The 22,132-nt window shown below is 33.1% G+C and overlaps 2 protein-coding genes across 4 annotated transcripts; one reads left to right on the plus strand and one right to left on the minus strand.

Moving 5' to 3' along the window:
• Nucleotides 1-5,078: 5,078 nt before the first annotated feature.
• On the minus strand, nucleotides 5,079-7,489 carry LOC128156473 (uncharacterized). 2 transcript variants are annotated; one of them, XM_052818638.1, is made up of 4 exons: nucleotides 7,349-7,489; nucleotides 6,774-6,922; nucleotides 5,586-5,753; nucleotides 5,079-5,180 (listed from the first exon to the last, which is right to left on the minus strand). In XM_052818638.1, the coding sequence occupies exons 1-4, from the start codon at nucleotides 7,399-7,401 to the stop codon at nucleotides 5,122-5,124; spliced, it is 429 nt and encodes a 142-aa protein (XP_052674598.1). In that variant the 5' UTR covers nucleotides 7,402-7,489; the 3' UTR covers nucleotides 5,079-5,121. The 2 variants fall into 2 exon arrangements, with proteins under 2 accessions (XP_052674598.1, XP_052674599.1); XM_052818639.1 differs by having other exon boundaries at nucleotides 7,432-7,454.
• A 2,623-nt stretch (nucleotides 7,490-10,112) lies between these two features.
• Nucleotides 10,113-20,760, plus strand: LOC128155937 (uncharacterized). Of its 2 annotated transcripts, none has more exons than XM_052817836.1 (5): nucleotides 10,113-10,266; nucleotides 17,003-17,120; nucleotides 18,650-18,698; nucleotides 18,798-18,875; nucleotides 20,512-20,760. In XM_052817836.1, the coding sequence occupies exons 2-5, from the start codon at nucleotides 17,003-17,005 to the stop codon at nucleotides 20,729-20,731; spliced, it is 465 nt and encodes a 154-aa protein (XP_052673796.1). In that variant the 5' UTR covers nucleotides 10,113-10,266; the 3' UTR covers nucleotides 20,732-20,760. The 2 variants fall into 2 exon arrangements, with proteins under 2 accessions (XP_052673796.1, XP_052673797.1); XM_052817837.1 differs by lacking the exon at nucleotides 10,113-10,266 and adding an exon at nucleotides 16,799-16,909.
• Nucleotides 20,761-22,132: the final 1,372 nt, after the last annotated feature.

The following is a 22,132-nucleotide window of genomic DNA, read 5'->3' on the forward strand; positions in this document are numbered from 1 at the left end:
ATTCGGGTCTGTCGATTGCTCAAGCATTAAATAATTATATAATATTCACTAGATGATATCAAAGTATCAGCATGTAATGTTGAAGTATCATCATGTCATGTTGAAGTATCAGCATGTAATGCTGAAATATCAGCAAGTAATGTTACAGAATCATCATATAATGAAGAATATCTACATAAGGCAGTTGATGCTTTCCATATTTTAAATTCATTTCCCAATTATTACAAATCAAGTAAAATTCAATAATATCTTACGGACATTAAAATCACACGTGTTGAAACACTAATTCTGTTAGCAGTTACTCTGGTGCAGGCGTTTCGTAGTTTATAGGAAAAATGTCTAGCCATTTTTCCTAGAATCGTGGATAACACATACAAAGTGGTATATTCTATATGTTAAAGGATTGCTTACAATAGATGATATAAAGGATATACTAGCAAATGATATCGAAGAAAGTATTGAATCAAAGAGAAATTATCCAGGGGTATATTCAGTAATTAAATTTGAAAAAAAAATTGGTTTCAACATATTTTATTGAATAAGGAAAATAGTTTGTATAACATTAGTTACAAGTTCCTCTTTCTCAATTACTAGAAACTGAATACAACATGATAGAAGAAAATTAGATTTACAGGAATCAATTTTAATTGAGACACACTTGCTATATTGGGGTAGTGACACTTTCTTATAACACAAACTGCTTTTATTTTTTCAGCAGTTCAAAACTTTATTTAAGAGTCTGGAAGATTTTTAAATAATCAATTTTCTTTTTGTTATGGCTATTCTTACACCGTATATCACTCTATTTACCGTACAATCACATTTTGTTTTTGTTAGTGCATGTTTAGGAATATAATTACTATAAAGTCAATATCTACAAATATAATGTATTATCACTATGGCAGTTGTATATATTATACATATTATAATCAAGAGAGAAACATGTAAGTTAAAAGAACTTGTTACCCACCCTCTTGTCCAATAACAATAAAATATGTTCAAATCAAATCAAACAAGAATTGATATACTAGTATATGGAATTTTTGTTCCTTTTGATGATGTATAGTGAAGAGTTTTTTAACCGCGTCACCTTTCGAATTGAACGTGAAAACCAGCAGGTTGTAAATTTCCTCTACACCATTCTTTTATATTTTTTAATTTTCAAATCTATTGTTGTGATGTTGGCTAAGAATCCTCATTTCAATCCCTTAATTATAATGGTACATGTAAATAAAATGGCGGGTGTCTATCTATGACGTACAAAGGAAGAAGCACTTTCCGGTGACGTAGTTATCACAATGCCCATACAGTGCTTGTCGATTTTATCAACTTTGATAAATAGGTTAAGTTGTATGTATACTGTATAGAATTCATGGATCCAAGGTCATGTAATAATCAACGCAAATTCCAGATTGTGTTGAACATCAATTTAGTTTGTGTTATAAATTTGTAAAAGTTTATACATTCATACAAGCACCTGCTGTAATTCTATCATATGCTATGAGCATACTTCGGAAAATATTGTTATATTCACATACACATATATGATTAGAACTTTCTCTTTTGTAAAGAGAAAAAAAAATAAACGTAAATATTAAAAAAAAAACCAATCAGAATTGCGGAAAGAACAAGGAAAGTTGTACAGACCGTTTGGGGAGGACTCTAAATAGTTTCATGACATATTTCAAATAGAAATATTTTTACTCCAGGAAAATATCATAATATTTCCCCCGTTAGTTCCAAAATTAAATTCATTAAAATATTTGAATCGAAATTTTATTTAAATACCGACATCTTCGAGCCTGATATGTATATTTCAGAATTTTATATTAAACACGTACTCTTAAACATCGGTGTTTCCGTATAGTAATTATAGCACTTGCCGCAATAAAGTGGATGCCATATGAAATATCTGAATTGTGAACTATGAAATTATTATTTTTTATTGAAACCTTAAATCAATTCTACAGACAAAAGACAATAATGTCTCACAAGTATTTAGAAGACTGCATAGAAGTGAGTGTCAGAGAACCCAGTCAAGTCGGTCAGGATAAGAAATCACTTCTGTTGGATTTTTTTTAAATGCAGGACAAACTCCTCGGGCTGCTTTATAAAATTTTTGTACTGTGTATATGTCCAATGTACCAAGTAATGCAGTTTTGTTAATGTATTTAATGTTTTATAGGTCTAGATATTCGGACTACATCTACCAAAGCACGGAAAGGCCATTTTGCGTGCCGACATTATGCGAACTTGGCGACGTTTTCTGCGTGCGACCACGTACAATACATTGCATGAGAAAAGCCAGTAGGCACGAGTTTATTGAAGAGCACGAAACAATTTCTGGAAATATCGCGGATTTCACATGGTTTGAGACAGGCTAATTTGTACAATACATAATTCAATTCTCTACGAGTGCCGCTTAATCCGAGTGGCAAGACGTCCGTCTGATGCACAAGATGGCTCTATCTCATTTGTCTTATCCGTGAAAACCATTGACGGAACAGATTTGTATTTTATAGTATCTAATAAGTATGTCTGCATCCGCCATGAAAATTTTCCCTTTAAAAAACAACTATTTCATGTTTGATGCATGGATTTGTCAACAGGAGGTAGTGATTGTACTAAGAATTATTTGTAAAGCCATAACGCTCCGTATAAAGCGGGAGAATTCTAGACTTCCGTTTTTACTAAATTCACCGGAAGTTAATGTCAGCTCCGGAACATTGAAATATTAATAGTGCTAATCGTGTAAAGTACTACTTAATGTAAATAGATATATTACGTCAGTTGTCTTCAGTTGGTTACATAATAGTTAGGGAATTATGTATGAGAATCCACCCTACGATAAAGAGCCATTAAATAACAATGATTTTGTAAAAATGAATTTAAATGTTTTCCAATTTTTTAAAAGTGTTGTTCCGAATTGAAATCCATTAATAAGTGAACAGCTGCAAAAGAGAATGTATTTACATGTACTCAATTGGGTGCGTTTTAGTTTCGGAAACTGTTTTAGATCAGTTTAATTCTTAAACCGTGTAATATCTCAAAGGAAAGGGGAAATGCAGGTTTTTTTTATATGACATGCAAAAAACTTTCCCATTGATTTCTTTGTAGTTAAAGCCAGTCAAGTAGTATAATATTGGTTTGAATAAACTTGATGGAATTAAATACATACTTTACATTCAGGCACCTTGCTGTCATATACATGTAATAATAGATAAATAAATAAATAAATAAATACACACCTATCTAATTAATGATCGCTAGATAGACCGTAGGGGTATAGTTTTTATTATGTGAAAAAATTAAAACATTTGGTACCTGTAATTTTACAGTGTAATAAATTATCATGCTATTTATTTTGTATTTTAAGGAATGGTTTTAAACATAGTATCACATGGACATTATTAAAAGTTTGTTTTATTTTCTACTCAATCACGTGTTAATTTTGCAAAATAATACATTTAATAATCAAACATTAATATGTAACATAAGAAAAGGTACTAATATGCTTACATTATCTCTATATACATTGATTATAGGTATTGGTTTCTCTATTTTGTTTAGAAAAAAACTATTTTAATCCTCAAAACTGCTTTAAAATGTATTGTTTAGCTGATTAAATGAAAAATTTCAAATCAAGTAGTTACATACGGTATTTTACACCATTCATCAATTATTTTATCAATTTTGATGGCCATCAAATTTTGTTATTTGTTACTTGTGTGCTCATTTCAAGCGACTAGAAAACCTAATATTCTCTTCAATCCAAAAAAAAAAAAATAAAATAAAAAATTGGTGAATTAAGTAAAGAGATGTTTAATTTTTTCCCCTCAGTTTCAAAGCAAGGACATGAGTAGCTTCCAACCTTGAGGAACAAAGTTGGAGATAAATTCAGAAGTTCTACCACTTTTGGATATTTCGTGTGTCATTAACTTACATTTACATCTACCGAGTATGAGTCCCTCTATTTTTTACGGAAACTTATTGTTAATTCATAGCTCTATAGAACAGCTATAGAAACTGACAGTACTGAAATATACACGTCCCGTTTATCGATTGGTCGTAAACTAAAGCGACTAAGAATAATCACGGACTGCACGAAATAATCATGATGATGTCAGACTCAAATTCCCATTGGAGACGATTTGGCTGTTTCTTTTCGCTAACGTACTGATGTAAATTAACAGTAATTTAGTTAATTTAACTTACTTTTTACAATCAATTTATTAATTTGGTATTTGAGAGATGTCAATATAAACAATAACATACTATCTTCGAAGATTCACGCGGATTATAAAGGTAGCGTTTATTGCAGAAAAATACATAACCCGCAAACGCGGAATCACCAAATGAAGCATTTTATCAATTGAGTATTTTACAACTTATGCGTTAGTTGTTTTTTGAAAAGGGAGATAAAACTACACATCAAAATAAAATTAGGATGATAGCATTTAAACCATACGCACATAAATGGAAATACTAAAATAGATACACGCAATGAAATAAAACTCAGTCATTTATCCGATAGATCATTCCAATTCACCCTTTTTCGTTTGCGTGTTCATATGTTAAAGCTAATTCCCCAACAACCATGCAGCAATTAGCATCATTGCTGCATTTGCTTCTTGTTTTCTTTTTACAACCCTGCTATTAGATATTTTACGACTTTTCGTGTGTTCCTCTAGAGACCTGTATCATCGAAATGAAAAGCAAACATATTGAGCATCGAGTCGTGCCTCTCTATGAAGCTGTAAAAATTGTGCTCACACTAGACACGCTATTTATATAGAAAACACTATTGAGATAATGTGTACAGCGGGTTTTAGAAAAGAAAACGGCGATAACTTGGAATTTGATCAGTTGGTAATTTCAGCTCTTGACTGCTGGCAAGGTCTTTTGACAATACGACTTTGTCATTCGTTCGGATCGAGCATTCATGGATTTGGAGCGGCCCTTATCAAACCTCGGGTGAGGTGCTCTGAAATAATTTCCTTTTCCCATTTGTTGCAGTTGTCATTCAGCTTGTCAGTGTTCGTGACATTAAATATAAAAGTAAATTGACGAAAGAGCGATTGATTCTGTTTCTTCTATTTATTTTGTTATGCGATTCATTGATTACATTGACAAGGACATCCAGACTAGAACGAATTCTTCTTCGCTAACTTTTCCATCTTCTAAAAGAGATAGAAAAGAAACAAGCTTTACCATCTACTATAGGCGAGAAAGAAACAATAGCATTTGCCCGAGTACTATCAGTCGCTGGTGACAGCGGCTCCAAACTTTTATCAATGCCCACAAAGACGGTTGATATGCATCCGACAAGAAGATATTTTAATTCACTCCGCTACTCATAATTGCAATTGAATAGCCTTGAGCTAAAATGTATTGGAATAATTTCATCAACACAGCTCGAGTACGAGAAATCAGAGACAAGGTTTTTACGGATGTGGGTTTACAAATTAATGACTCTAATTACTCATCTAGATTATTCTAACGAAATTGACAAGTGCCTAAAGGTCATCAAACAAGGAGATTGATTTCTAAATAAAAAATTTCTGCTTTTTATAACCAGAACTTACGATCCCGATCAAAATAGTAGAAAACACGTGTCAGATCAGGAACTTTGGAAATGACGTCATCGCGATCCGTATCGGCATGGTGGAAAAGGGTAATGGCGTGCGATATATCTCCCAAATGCCGAGATCTCCATATGTATATAAATTCTTGCTCATCCACAATGCCATCCACTAATACCAAAGAGATCATTGAGAAAATGTCATAATACAAGATAAAAAGAGTTAAAATTACATTGATAAATCGACTTCATCAGTTTTCAACAACTGTTATTAAACAGTTGCAGTTCGTGAATCTACGATTCAAGAAGACATGTTCGGTAGAAACTCCTGTCCACTATTAGCAAGATCAAAAATGAAGTTTTTACCCTTTATTGTAGACCTTGAACTTTACCAGTGATGACTTTATACTTTGAGAGACTTGACGATTAAATAATATATGCAGAAAATATATAGATGGATAACCCTACAAATTTAAATCTTACATTAAACATGGCTTGGGGGTCAAACTGAGTAGGTGTTTGGTTAGGAAACAAATTGTTTAGCTAGCTCAAATCTCGCTTATTATAGTACACTTTAAGGTACCTCGCTTCGTCAAGATTTTTATATTTTGAGACACTACGTCACAAGATGGCTATTTATTTGTTTTATTTATTGTATCAATCGAATCGTTTGAATATCACCATAGCTCAGTGGTTACAGTATCGTTCTAGTAAACCGCAGATCATGAGTTCGAATCCACATGGAGATTTTGTTAATTTTTTACGACTTAATTTTCAAACATCATAGTTGTTTACCAAAATTACATTATGTTTTCTCCCATTTGACTTACATACTTCTTATCCTTCATGCTGTCTATCATAACCAAGAAATTTTCTATTGATTTGACAGACTCCTTCAAGGTGTCGTGATCCACCCTAAGTAAATGCGTGTTTAATACGTTGTTTTATCTTTTGGCAGATTGCTTCTACACAGTCTCAGTTCAATTTGCTCCAAACACATTCGATGAGATTTTACTTGACTGTGCTTGCTCATTGTCGCATCTTTGGAGGGTGCTATGATTTATGGCGTTGTTAATTAAAACTTTTGATCAATCAGTAACATCCTGACGTCCTTGGATATATATATCATTATGATTCTTGTATCCAACCCAAGATGGTTGTTCAAGTCCCATTTTCATTCAAGAGCACTTACTGTTGTGGTCAAATGTCTGAAATATGTCGTCAAGCTCTACTTTGGTCAGGAAACCATCTGGGGTCCGGTTTCTTTCAGCCGCTGCAAAAATGGCGTGGGCTTCCGGACTGTCTACGATTGGGCGACCCAGATGAAACTGGCCGCTGACCCTAACACAGAGAGGTCAATGATTGTGTTAGATACATGTAAATGCAGCGAATATTTTTCTATCGAACAAATACATAACTGTACTATTAACTGATTTTGTACATTATCTTTTCTTTTTCAAAACAATAGTTGATTTTTGTGTTTTGCAATTTACAATTTAAAGAGGAAATGTTATTCAATTGTCATTTGGTCGTCATTTTTGTCGATGGGACTCCATTGTCACTGGAGGGTTAATATAAAGTGGAAAAAAGATTGTAAATCCAACCGACATGTTTTGTTGATATTATTATCATAAATAAGGTTATTATAAAGAGATATTACTATATAATTAAAATACAAACACATATACAGACAGCCAGTTCAAAAACCGTAAACGGTGGCATGATCATTTATACAGTTTTTGTATGACTTTACAAGTAATTACTTACACGATCACAGCTAAAACCGTCCCGAAAAACAAGCCTAGAAGATTCTGGTCCATTTTACCAAATATCAAACTGCCCCAACTAACCTGTACATATTATCTGACGTGAATCATTTCTATAGAAAGGTCCAATACTTGGAATTTTAACGCACCTTGATAGTACAAAGAGCTTAGTATGGCGCTTATCGTATGTATTACGTAAGTTCTTCTACATAGTGCCATTAGATAGTATGTGAAATCTATTTTTCGGACATCATATTACAGGTATATCAAATGTAATAAACATGAAAAAATCAGATCATTTGGATTTAAGAGGCGAAATGGTCAAATGATTGTTAAGTTTTCATGTAACTTGTTAAATTACGAGACATATGAAAGGGTTACAAAGCTCACTACGCATGTCAGAGGTTGAGGTTTGAATTCCGGAGTGTCGTAAACTCTCGCAATGACGTTAGTAGGTTGATGACCCTGAGATGTAATATATGGAAGGAAATGATGCATGATCTTAATAAGTTGTTGTTTAAAAGCATTGTGCTGAGGTTCACTAAATTTATGTAGTACATTGTCTAGATAACCGGATTACATCAAGATTTGTGGTGTAAAATATACGCAATAATCATTATTACATAATTCTTGGATATTTGAGCTGTAACTTCAATCGGTAAAATTCCCTTTTTATAAAGAAGTATCGATGCAGCAAATTTTTATTGCATTCCTACACGACAGCTTGTCACGAATTGAAAGAATTTTTATGATTTTCCGAACTTAAATTCCGCGTTAGGCAGGCGGTAAATAAACCGGAATTATAGACTTTTTCCCTATTTTGCCTTAGAGAGTAAAGGGACCTTAATTATTTTTTATGCATGTAAGACTATTAATATGCCAACAAAGAGCGGAGGTTTGAACGGATATGAGTATCTTGGGAAAACAAACAAGTTCTGAACATTCGTGTAATTTTAGTGATTTAAAAGCTTATGGCAATGCTGTTTACCATCATTCTGTGTGTAGTTTGATTCCCGCGAAAAGCTTTTAAGCCAAAGTGCACTCATTTTACTACACTGTACATGCAGTACTTTGATTTTTACGGCGAGAAACGTTCGTTGAACGCTGCGTAACGCAGCTATTTAAGGGCACTAGGCATGGTAAAGGTCAAGATTTCCAAAATAAATAGAAAATCCTTTTAAGATGCTTAATGATATTTGTAATTCCAGTTATAATTTACTTCATATTTTAAGAGACCCCAAGATATTCATTATTGACAAAAGCTACTGTTGTGAAACATCAATAAAGAAATTCATATTTCAAATTCCAGTATCATTATCATTTCATTTACTATACACTGTCCCGAGTTTTTGCTTCCACCACTTCTCGCTTGATATTTCGATAATAATAAATACCTGTGTGCTCAAACAACGTTCATCCACTAAATTAAATATGTCAAGATTATCTGTTTTGAATGGTCCCCTCTACCACTTCAGGTTTCAATACACATACCAAAATAGAAAGTCTACGGGGATTTTGCATTGCATCAGCCATTAATAAGCCCGGATGATAACGTTGAAAATTGCGCGAGGTGTCCCGAGTACTTCCGAATGGAGAAAAGATGTAAACATTTCCCATTATAAATCTTCGTAAGAAAGTTTCCGTTCCTGTAAACTTTTATGAGTGTCAGAAAAGGGATAATTTGTTAAAAAAGATATCTTGGATATTTTCCATTTCATCAATTTCAACTGTACCTATTTCACAGGTATGTGTATTTTTATTAAAAATCATCAAAAAGTGATGGAAGCAATAACTTGGGACAGACTATAGATCTTGATCCAATACGAGACTACTGCGTGCAGAAAATTACTTGACCCTGAACTTGATGGGTGTGGAGAGATGGTTTGTGCTTGTCAATAAATCACATTTAATTTCTATATACTGTGCAAATATTTATCTGCCAAACTAGTTTTTTGCTAATCGTTTCAATAAATCACATTTAATTTCTATATACTGTGCATATATTTATCTACCAAACTAGTTTTTTGCTAATCATTTCAGAAAAATGTTGCCGACAAAGAGTCGGATTTTATGCATAATGAACCGAAACGACCTTGAATCATGACCGTTGTATGACCTCCACTGATGATAAGGTCATAATTTTTCAAAGAATCGGCTCCCAGAAAAAAAATCGTTTCAATCCGAAATAAGTTTTCTGAAGGATTGTCCTTAGTTTCAATAAATTACTGGTGAAAGCTGCACCAAAGACACTTTTTTTGCTTCAAATAGATAATAACTAAACTAACTTTATTCCGGTTTAATAAGGAAAAATACATGAAACTTCTGAAGAAATCGGTTAGGTCCTATCATGGAAACAGGATAATTTCATTTATATAAAGAAAATATACCTGAACACATCGCCTTATTAATATCGGTATGAAATATTTCATTTCACTCCTTCATATGTGCTAAAAAAAACAATTATCCGAAGTCACGATCCTGTCACTTAAGACTAATTCTCTAATAATAAAATATATATACTAGTATTGATTCGAGTTCTCTTGATGATAAAAACAAGGAATAAATCTCATAGAGGCAATGGTGCCCTTCGCAACTCGCCATCAGTCTTTGCGGACGGCAATATTACTAGTGATATAGGAGACGTACAGTATACCGAAGATTGTATTCGGAACGCCTCGGGAGTCATTAGAGTCTCAAAAAGTTCAATCGGCTCTTTTTACTCCATGATTTGCGTCGAAAAAAATTTGCCGCGCCATTGACGTGAGCACAATCAATGAAGCGTCACGTGCTTCAATATGAAGGCCCCCCGCTATATATTGATGTCACTTGTTCCTACGATTAAAGAGCATGGTTTTTCTGGTGTGAGCTTATTTCGTTTCAGACTCCGAGCTGATTTGTTAATTGGAATATCTGACTGAGGTAAGATATAATGATGGAAAAAAAAAGAATAGCCCAGATCTGTTTGGTTTACATGCTATGTGTGGGCTTATGATGCCCAAGGCATTTTATTTCAAAATTTACATTGACTTGAAAAACTGAAAATTTGAATGCTTTGCAAAAGAAAAAAAGAATTTTATATTAATTAAATACTACTTGATTACTTATCAAGTATTTTTAAATTTAATGTTATGATATTTTAAACACCACAGATTAAGATGAAACTGTTTAATGCTAGCCACAAAGTTTCGATCTCATGCATCAAATATTTCGTAGTACTAGAGATGAACTTTGAATTACTTGATATTTCATGAACTATGTTGTGAATATAATTGTAGGCAACAAACATTCAAGCTCATTGCATATTGCTTCCAAGAGTCTCTTGTCTTCGTAGATAATATCAAAGCTTGGGAACAGTCTCTTTTGATTCTTGAATTTATTCATAAAAATTATATGTTTGTTTTCAACCGCGGGACTTAAACCCTCTGTCATTGTACGAAGAACCACTACACCATTTGCAAATACGCTGTTAGCCAATGTTGTGTCCACATCTTTTAAAAAGTTAATCCCAAAATTGAATCATAGTTATTGTTTATTTTCAGTTGTATCGATGCGTTCATTCAAACTGCTTTTTGATGACCTTCATTAGAGATATTAATTATTCATTAGAAAAGATTTGAACAGTTGTGTTTACATTTGAAGAAATAGTGAAAATATTTACCGAATGTAATTAGAAATGCTCTGAGAAGGCTAGATGGTCATCAAAATAACCATGAGACTTTCCTAATATTTTAGATACGATTTTTCAGACTATGAACTATTTTGTTTAGCAAAGAAATATTCCTGATATAATAGCTTTAGATTTGAATGTTTTCCTATATCTTTAACTAAGGTCTCCTATTAAAATAGATAAATATAGTCTTAAAAAGATTGCCCCAACCATTTAGCCTTTTAAAAATACTTCAGTGAACATTGAGAATGTTAATCAAGATTGAAACCTTATGTATCCTAAGTTATCTATTCCAAATTAATATTAATATGATGCAGATAAGGTCCTACAAAAAGCATCCTTGTGACAATGTGTGCATGGTTTCCAGTTTTGGATCCCACACTATTTAGTGTAACTATTTCCACTGTCATCTTCATGTCTCTAAGGAATGAACTAGTCAGTTAGTCTTTGTCTGTAATGATTACTCGAACATAATTACGTTCAATCATTTCTTGCATTGAGAAAAGTAAAGGAATAAACATTTAATCCATCTTTGGCCCAAGTAAAATGAATCAAATTCTGAACAATTGAAATAAATTCAATTAATCGAGGTGCGATCTTAATCAAATTTGAAGAATATCATTTCTGTGTAAAGATTTTCTCTTTCTTCATAAGGTGCCGTTGGGGCGATTACTACGGAAAAGTATGATCAAGCTCGCTTTGTGAGCCGCATAGATGCAACTCATTAGCAGCGATTAATTTCCCTCAGGAAAAGTTGCTTAACTTCACACCGCCTTTCCGCGTCAGCACTCGTTAGCATTTGTTTCCACTACCCTAGAGAGCCGAAGAATTCATTTATATTTCGCCGGCTCATATTACTTTTTAGAAAGAAAATGTTGTTTCAGAGTACACATTACGACGTCATTTGTATACTGCACGTCATTGCAATAAAACTCTAAAATACATATGTAGGGTTTCGAAAAATTCTTTGTCGAGACTTCAGTGAATAAACAAGAGCTTGGACTTTGGGTAGTTGTGTTAAATAGCAATGTGACGTAGGGCTGTCTATTTCATTGTTGGTCACTTAGCTATGGCTCTTTTGAAATCAACAAGATTTGTCTGGCTTTCGAACTAAGAATACGCAATTTATGCACACTTCACTCGAAACCAGCGCATTTTTAACTTAATTGTTTTTGATGCAAGAAAAAGATAGTTACGTCTTACCGAAAGTCCACGGTCACGTTAAAATGATTCTAAAAGAGAAGTTTGGAAGAACCACAAATAAAGCATTGCGTTTCTACAGAGAATCTCTTCGTTCTCCGCGCTGTTCTTTCTGTGTCCATATTTGTTGCCTTTTTATGTGTTCAAAGTTTGGATAAGTTTTTGCCACTGAATTTTAATTAAACATGCAATGCAACCATATTTAAATAGGTACATGTAATTAAAATGGCGAGGCAGATTATAAAAAACTTATTAGAATGGTCATTGGCACAGAACAGACATTGGACATCATGACAAAAGAAGTTGTTTCCAAAATGAATCTTTTGCGTATAACGCAATTTCATAGAATATGTGTGTAAAATGGCATGACAAACAATAAAGATCTTATTGAAATGGTCATTTGCATAACGCAGAACCAAACAGTAAAGCGGTTGTTTCCACAGTTCATAATTTGCTTATAATACAATGGAATTAATAAACGTATGAAGATTTATAGTTCCAGTGTATTTAACTTTGGTTGTCAGACTCCCTCCTTATATTCTGACAATGAAGGAGGCGTGGGATAAAACAAGGAATGCAAGGTTAAATAGGTACAATTTTTGATTAATATGTACTAGTATATATTGTTGTAGCTGGTGCACTTTTCACGATTGATGCCAGGAGATACGTTATTTTAAGGGAGGTGGGCTACCCATGTATGGTTTTATGTATCTAATTGTATTTTACCAGAATTCAATATAATGAATCAATAACTTGTTTAATGTCAATATTTAGGTGTTCTAAAAGTCCCGATGATGTGTACTGGACAAAAGGTGCAGGGTTTACTGCTTAAAAGCTTGAAAGCATTGACAATATTTAAACAAGTTTTACGATAATGAAATTTGAATCGGAGAGACAAAAAATATTTAAGGTATTCCATTGGGGTTAGCATTGCTAGTAATGAGATAAATGGGTGAAGTATTGCAAAGTGACAAGTGAGTGGAGGGATTATTGGTGGTAAGCTATAGTAAATTACCCACGCGGTGGTTCTAGAGTCGATCTTTGCATTGCAGGTTTGTAGGTAAACATGAAACGTGAGATCTTCCTCTCGAAACATCTGATCTATAAAACCAGATTGCGTAAAATTGCAAAATCTAAGGAATTTCAGATGCACAAGCGGCCTTTCAACACGAAAGTCAGTGTGTATTTTCATTCATTTTACAATAATGTTGATTAATAATTGATGTTAATTGTTTAAAATGGAAACCTAACATAATTAATGATAAACCCTCAATATATTGTATGTAAAAACAAATTTGATTAGCCTGTTATATTTAAGTTTATGGACTGTTGTTGGCTTTTTGAACAAAACAACATCAACGAATACGTTAAAAATTTATAAAAAAAGAAGAAGACATATTCAGTATTTCTTATATTATAGGTTACGTGTATACTTTCTTACCACCATTTCAATTAAAGAAATGTAAAATAGGTTACGGTACATGTAAATCTGACCCGACTGAAGACTTACGGAATTTGATAAGTTCGATTCTAATCTAACAAAGAAGAACCTCTTATACAAAAATGAAAAGATTTCTTTTCATCTAATACCAAGGCAAATTTTTTTTATATTGATGATTGCTTGACATGCGATAATTTATCATTCTCTGACAATAAAAGAAACTAAATCTAACTGGTCTAGCTGTTCTGGAACAGACTGCATCTGCACCTAAACGTATGCACAATACTTGCAAGTAGTTGCGACGTGGTGATATTTAATTTATCTTTTGTGCAACAACAAACTTGAAAGATATTGATTAGACCTATAAGCATGCCTTTTCCAAGAGCTATAAATTGGTGAACACCTTCAGGCCCTTTTACGGAGCAATAACTATTTGGCTTTCTGGTGAACAATTTCTCTGACTACTTGGACAGTTCCTGCCAAACTTTTTGATAGATTGAGTTATATTTTTAGTTAGACGGTCACAAACTGGACTACTAACAGCTGGAATCCTTAATCGGTTTTACCAAAGAGTATTTTGCGGCCTTTTTGATTTGCAGATATATCTTTTCGAAGATAAATCATTTCGTCTTCCTCTAGATCTACTAATCATTGTATTTTTCATTTGATAAGGAGGTAAACCCATATAACAAAAAGGTTGAATTCTAAATCACTGCATGAATCTCTGATCTGGTCAGCCTCAATGTGGGCGATGGTTCCAATCAATGGAACAGAAGACAGTCCGCTTCCAGACCCACTGACTCTCTCCTTCTCTTTCCCTGATTAATTATATTTACACCTTATTTCCTAGGGAAGCGTTGGGCTGAGATTATATCTAATGCGATCTCTGTGTTGGGGAGTGTTATGCGGAATGATCCCAAAACGAATTAGTGGGTGGTTTTTTTGTCTAACCTCTGTGAGAAGGCGTCAACTCAAAATGTCAGCACATGTCTAAGTCGCTCCTGCCTGTTGGTTTTCATGTGAAATTTCTTGGAAAATGGTTTTGTCTTTATATTCTATGAATTTAAGGTCTCTTCTGTCAAATGACGCCATTTCTTAGTGTCTTTCTCTATGTGCGAAATAACGACGTCCGGTGTTATTAGTTCATAAAACAAGTACGCCTGAAATATTTGACCTTCCAATAACAATGATGTAGCTTTAGTAATTAAATATACCATAAACATGTCTTTGTAAGACAAACCTTTTATTGCTTTATCGTTATCATGAATTTTAAGTCAAACAAGATCATAATTATACACCAACATCATCACGGCGACACTATCAACCTACATATGTACTACTGTAATCTGTCAAATGATCAAATAGTTCGTTCAGTGAATATACTCTGAAGTATCTACTCAAGCTCTATAATTTGATTTTATTTCCATATATTTACATTTCAACTGTCTTTGTCTGTGATAACATTACGAATAAGTTTGAAGCCTATAACCCTGTAATTTCATAAAAGATGAGCGACACAAAATGGGCGTGTCTTATAACATTAACCGAAACACGTTATTGGCTGCGCCCTGTAGGAATGCATAACATGTGCTACATGAAACGAAATAGTGATTTTAAAATATTGTTTTAAACTGTAGATATTGGAAATAATATAAATATAAGTAATAAGAAATCATTCTTTGAATATTATGAGGTGATAATTTCGGTCGGGGCGCGGTCAAATCTATCATAAAGTCCTTCGGGCTTTATTGGATCTGACAACTCCCCGACCAAAATTACCACCTCATAATACTAAAAGAATGATTTCTTAAATCATACCGTGAAAATTTTATTTTTAGCTCCCATGTAAAATTATCCAGATATTAACATGATGAATACTAATTATTATTGCCGATTTACCTGTCAGCGACAGACTTTGTCACAATGTCAGTGCTTTAAAAGAATTTAACCGTTTCTCTGACTTCTAAATGAACTTTATTCCAAAAGTTAAATATAATTTTAAAATGAATCATTGAAGTTTTACATGTACTTACATGTATATTTGTTACTTGTAACATTGCCGACGCAATATTAGCAATCAAATAGCTCTATTTTGTTGTAACTGTCTTACTTTTTCCGCTTTTTCCAACCAGCTGAAGAAAAATAATTGTAAATTTATTCCAAAAAGAATGTAATTATACGCTTCAAATGATTTATTCTTGACGTTGTAGTTTTGATAACTGTCGTCAGGTGAACAGACAGGGCATGCGTAACTAGCGCATTATGATTCAATCTGATTAAAATCAGATCCTCGATCCGCTCCGTTTTCCTATTACATGTATCGCTACTCGTGTAGCGACAATAGAAAGAAAGGAGCGGATCAAGGATTTGGTTTTAACCAGACTAGCTATGATAAATTCGTCTCTCTGAATTAAAACATATTTTATTGAGTAATCAAATGGATTAAGCAACAGGCAAACCCTCTCCAAAATACAAAGTCAAGAAGTGGTGTTATAAAATAATCATGGAATATAATATATAGTATTATTTACCAGTTTACAGAGTGATATATTATTGATATTTTTGTATACAAGACAAAGGATAATTGGATATTAAATAATAAGCTTGACTTTTGACATATAATTATAAATTGTAAGTTAATTGTTTAACATATACATGAACACATTCATTCCCACATTTATAAACCCATCACCTCATTCATTCATACCGACAGACAGACATAGTACAGAGTTGATGATGCAGTTATCAAAGCGACGTGAAAAATAAATCCTCCAATGCCGTATTTTGTTTCTATCTTCTCGCTCTAAATCAACACAAACCACACTGGAAAACTAAAATCACACTAATGATTACGACGGTGTCTATTTTAAGAAGAGAGATAGTTGACGAGCAGCACGCTATTTGGTTGTCTAGACATTTGATGCCGAATAACTCCAATTTTGTTATACCATCAACACGTAGGTCGATTATTTCTGATAGTTAATAAAAAGGTTTGAATAATGCATATATCCGTTAAATATGGAGGTATGACTTGACAATAAATTCATATCTGTATCATGGAACAGGAGATGCAAAATTAATGAGGGTTTAATCTAGCGTTCAGGTGAGTTAATAACATTTACAGGTAATACCACGATTAAACCTTTCCCTCCGAGGACAGATTTATCTCATCGTCTAATTAAAATAAACAAGAAGCCGTCCCTATAAGCGTGGAATATGCTCAACGGGACCAGAATCCCCAATCAATCAAACAAGTATTCAGGCCATTTCTGTGGCGTGTAGACATTGAACAGTTTGTCTCCTTTTTTCTGTTTATCTTCGATGCTGATTGTTTTTTTTTACTATAGATGGAAATTATGGACAAAAACAGAATGAACATGCCCTTGGGATCATTTCGGTCACAGCTTCTCGTCATCGCATTAATCATCGTCTCTATACTAGAACTCACCTTGTCGTTAAATACAGGTAAGCATTTCAGTGTTCAAATTCCTTGAGATTTTCTGTAACTTTGATTCAACGATTTATAAATAAATGGAATTACCATTGGTGGTCGGAAACATTGGATCTATACTTTGCGTTTACTGATACTATACCATCTTGTGTCTGGATTAATCACTAAGTTTTTTAAAGTATCGATTGACTGAAATCTGTTGTTAATGAAACTCTCATAAATCAGTTTTTACAATATTGGTTCAAAAATATTTGAATTACAGAATTATTTAGAAAAGTTTTAGATAAAAAAAATATATCTATAAAAACTTCCAAACGAGTCAAATACATAAAATTTAGAGCCTGTAATCAACATTACCAAACGGAACTGCAAGGTGGAAAACATACAAAGATGTTTATGTTCATTATATCATAAAAACACTTTTGGTGACAAATGCAACAATGTTTAGGAATGTCAGACATTTTCTTTAGTCCGCAACAAATTTATAAGTGGGATGTGCGGCTATCTTGTGCATTGCGGATTAGAATGTAAACATTTCTCGAACTGGTTTGTTTCTGTTCGAAACAGACCAAAACTTTTGCCTTCAGAAAAAAAGCAATAAACATGAGGTTTTACATGTCGTTATGTATGCAAATTATGCATACAAGAACAGAACAATGCATTTTTAATCACTTCGGACTGCGCAGCTACCGATTGAATTCAAAATTGAAATAAAATATGGAAGGAGGTCGATGTATTCCACTTTGCAACCATTTGTTTAGAAAAAGGTATTATGACATAAATAAGTAAGCTAATACCTTCTTCTCAAAAAATGGTTGAAGACTACCCTATTCTTAAATGGGTCTCACAAACCATCAATTCCCACGAGATATTTTTGTCTGTGTCTACGGAGGTACATTAAAGTTATAATTTCATTGAAAATTATATGTGTATTTTTTAATTTAATTTAGACAATCACTTTTTTTTACCACTACCCAATGTAAAAAGAGGATACATATACTTCGATTTTTACTTACAGATCTAGAATTAGTAAAATACCAGAAAACAAATTTGGGTGATGTATACTTTTGTATCACATTCATCACAGATTGTTTTGAATCGATATCTATTAATTTTTTTTTTGTTGAAATATAAAATCAATGTGTGTCCATAGACACAGGGGTTCTAAGTATATAATTAATTTTCCTTGCTCTAAAAATAGATCCCATGCCGACTGATAAAAATAGGGTACCATATTTTGAGGCAGAGTTACATACATTCATGTGCGAAATTGAAAATTAATGAACCCTCTTCATATTTTATTTTTCAGATTTTTAAATCTTCAAAATAAGCCTGCAGCTGCACAGTTCGACAACTCCTCGTAGTGATTAAATAGGCATTGTTCTGTTCTCATACGCATAATTTGCATAAAACACAACATGTAGTACCTCATATTTATTGGTTTTTATTCGTCTTTTAGCAACAGTTTTGGTCAGTTATAGGCAGAAACAAGCCAATTCAAGAAACTTTTACTTACTTATCCTGTTTTCTCTTTTTCATTAAGAGAGTGAGATAGAGAACGCCCTAGACACAGACTTGATGACTGATAAAAGGTAATGTATACTGCTGATTTTTTTGGGATGTGTTATCGATTAATTTACAGTGTTCATCCTAATCCTGGCTTTACGGAAACATTTGAATTTTTTGGACAGGTACGCGATGATGTCATACGGTTTCCGGTCACATAACGGGGCTAGGCCTGCTTACCGCCATTCCGGAAGTAGACAAAGGTACTAGCGATTCTATCGTAATAAATGAATTTTTAGACACGATTTAAGTATTCCTATCAAACTGAAATTGTTTGTGGGCAGAATTAAAATAAAACATAATATTAATACAACACAATGACCAGTTAACTGACGTTGTTCAAGGAATAATTAGTGTTAAGGAAAGAGTAAAGAGAGTTAAGCGACATGTTTTTATGTATATTGCAACACGTTAGACAAATACTTCCATTCTTGTCCTGGCGCTGGGAGATTCCTTGCCCAGTACACATACTCTGATTAAATTAAGGCAAATGTTACATTTGTGATGTCATCTTATGTTTCCTAATATTTGGCACTTCAGTCCGAAAACCATATTATTTTATTCCAAAAAGAAAAGAAAACAATTTTTGTAATTTGTCCGAAGTTTGCAGTAGCTAGTATATAAATAGTGCCTGTTTTGGAGGGTAACAGTTGAAATTGACATCCCGAGGAAAACATTGTCAACCTCCGCTTCGTGTCGGTTGACAATGGTTTTCTCGGGGTGTCAATTTCAACTGTTATTCTCCAAAACAGGCACTATTCATTTTATTATACTGAATGTCTTAATTTTTAAGAAAACAAAGAAATCTTTACTGCTCTTATATTGAAATGACGTGAATTCCACGGCAAACCGTACGTGCATAATTTACGCGCATTTAAAAATTCATTGTGTTATCCGTTGCCTAGTGTGTTGCTAACGCTGAGGGTAATAGAACGGATTATTAACTCCGTCTAAACCAATCAGATTTCAGTATTTAACATGAAAGTATAATAAAATCCGTTGTCATATGTCATAAAACGACAACATGTACATTTTCTTTACATTGTTTCATTTGTTAAACAATAGAAATCCAGCGTCATTAATGACATTCAATTTGTTTGAAGACTAATAAAATATGACTACAATGTATATACAACATGTAGATCATATTACTCCGACTCATCACTTATCAATCGCCCAATGCATTTGTTTAATGTGTTTGGTCTCTTCTCCGACGCAGTAATGATCACAATATAAATGCAATGAAAATGCAGATTGTGATTTGTTTTAATGAACATCTGAAAGAAAAGCAATTTATGAAATTTCGGACGAACATTTTATTGAATTTAACAAATGTCATCATTACGGTACACCTCTGGGAATCGTTAACCTGGTAGCTTGTGGCATTGACGTTTATGATTTTTGTTTTGATGACACTTCTATTATCAATAAATTGTGTGTATTGATTGTCATTAAATGTAAATTTATTTATCAAAAGACCGAGAGTATTTTTGCGATATGCAATGTTCATCAAAACTAAGTTAAATTGATCTATTTGAAGTTTAGTGTACTTTGATTAAACATTGAGTTCAAACATGACGCCTACATAATTAGTTTCCGTCAAATAATTTATCAGCTGACCGCAATAACAGTAACGTTGCCTTTTCAAACACGGTTTCATTGTTGGATCATTACATTTCTGTCAGCAAAAGTGTATAATTAATCATTATCAGTCCAGATAGCTAATTGCTGTAATTTTATACATTAGGATCATTTCCGCAACATTGAGTCAAATGCATTTTAATCGTCAAAAGGTTCGATTTTTACCTGTATTGATAATGCTTTTATCTTGTGTTTTAGAGTGTCAAGCTACCAGCGTCCTTGGGAACAACTTCCGGACTACAAATGCTACCGGAAGCGTTGTTCAACTTCCTCCGATTGCTGCAGACGATACAATGTGTGTGACCCTCAAGTCAAAGTTTGTTACGACTGTTGGTATGGATACAGCTGCGAGTCGTCTAGAGATTGTTGTCAGAGGTACCCTTACTGCCACCCTCGGAAAAAAATATGCTACAACTAACTCCTACAATAAAGATATATTCTACATTTTGTTGGCTTGATTTGCTTTTGAATCTCTCTGATGGATTGTTGTTGGACACAAGTTCAGAAGGAATTTCTAGCAGTAAGTGTTGCTGAGATTGTCTGTCATTGCTAAGCAATCCCTGTGGTCATACTTTTCTTTGTTTTATGACACCGGTTCGCGGATCGAGATCTTATGGGAGCGAACAAACTCGATATATTAGATGTATTAGTGATATTTGAGGCGATATTTGAGGCGATGCAGAATGCACGGAGCACTTGCATCAACTGATCCATTGGTCGATGTGCATCATTATACCTGATGGAGCTATCACCCTAGTATTACGCTGATAATAGTTCTAAATTCACTGGTTTTGATTTTTTATTTGCAAAAATTTCTTGAAACAAATTAAAACGTATTGGTGCTAATTGGTTTTATTTGCATCTCTATAAAATACTTTGGAATCGAGGAATCAAAAGTGATTAAGTGCATAGATGACATTTCCATTACCGAGGTGCACTTCAAAATGTTTCCATAGCCACAAAAACGTATAAACATGCCAAAAAATAACACTATTAAGTATTTTTAGGAAGTCGATATAAACGACATGTGCCATAAATACCTGCCCATTACCAGGCTCGTGAAAATCAATATAAACATATAATAAGCCCAAAGTTTTGGTTGATTGAGCATTCGTTTTATTATTTTGATTGGCGGGGGAGAAAGTTGCATGATGAAACATGAGAGACAAAAAGATCGGTATCAATTTTGTGAAGCTTCCTTGAACCGGAAACATGGTACAAACTAATCCGGCTAAATAAACAGCACACTATACACAATCAAAGTATCAGTTTCTCTTTTTAGTAAAAGGTTCCTCCGGTCAAATATTTTTATTTCATTAAAATACTCATCTGATCATTGAAAACACAGTCTCAAAAAAAATAAAATAACACGTTATACAGAGTTTATCTATCTATACTACTTTATTAAAATAATAGACTCGAATTTTTTGGCTTTAATACCGATAAGAGTGCTGTCTTTTGTTTTATATATTTTAAACATCATTGGTACTTGAAGATTACCAATTTGTTTTTATTTTTTCTCAACTAAGCTTCGCTAATTCATAATCAACGAAAACTCCTCAAAAAATCCCGGAAATCATCTGGATTTTTTGGATTTTACAATCTTGCGCGTGTGCATTACATTCACGCTACCGGGATCTTTAGTTTATGTTTCCACAATATATCATTTTTTCATGAATAAACTCAGAAACGATAATACAAATAAGTGTAAATTTTCATTGGATTTGCTTCATATTCTGTTCATACATATTTATGATTTCTTATGAAAGAAATTATGAAATAACAAATATACATATTAACTTAGTAAATGTACTTACTT

This window comes from Crassostrea angulata, chromosome 7 (assembly GCF_025612915.1).
Source record: "Crassostrea angulata isolate pt1a10 chromosome 7, ASM2561291v2, whole genome shotgun sequence".
NCBI lineage: Eukaryota > Metazoa > Mollusca > Bivalvia > Ostreida > Ostreidae > Magallana > Magallana angulata.

Excerpts from the sequence above, each read along its gene's own strand:
- LOC128156473 (XM_052818638.1), bottom strand. The coding sequence starts at position 7,401 with ATGGACCAGAATCTTCTAGGCTTGTTTTTCGGGACGGTTTTAGCTGTG. Across the intron at positions 5,754-6,773 it reads TCAGACATTTGACCACAACA|TGGATGGCATTGTGGATGAG; the intron begins GTAAGTGCTCTT and ends CTTTGGTATTAG. Across the intron at positions 5,181-5,585 it reads CTACTATTTTGATCGGGATC|AAGATGGAAAAGTTAGCGAA; the intron begins GTAAGTTCTGGT and ends TATCTCTTTTAG.
- LOC128155937 (XM_052817836.1), top strand. The coding sequence starts at position 17,003 with ATGGAAATTATGGACAAAAACAGAATGAACATGCCCTTGGGATCATTT. Across the intron at positions 17,121-18,649 it reads CACCTTGTCGTTAAATACAG|AGAGTGAGATAGAGAACGCC; the intron begins GTAAGCATTTCA and ends TTTTTCATTAAG. Across the intron at positions 18,699-18,797 it reads GACTTGATGACTGATAAAAG|GTACGCGATGATGTCATACG; the intron begins GTAATGTATACT and ends TTTTTTGGACAG.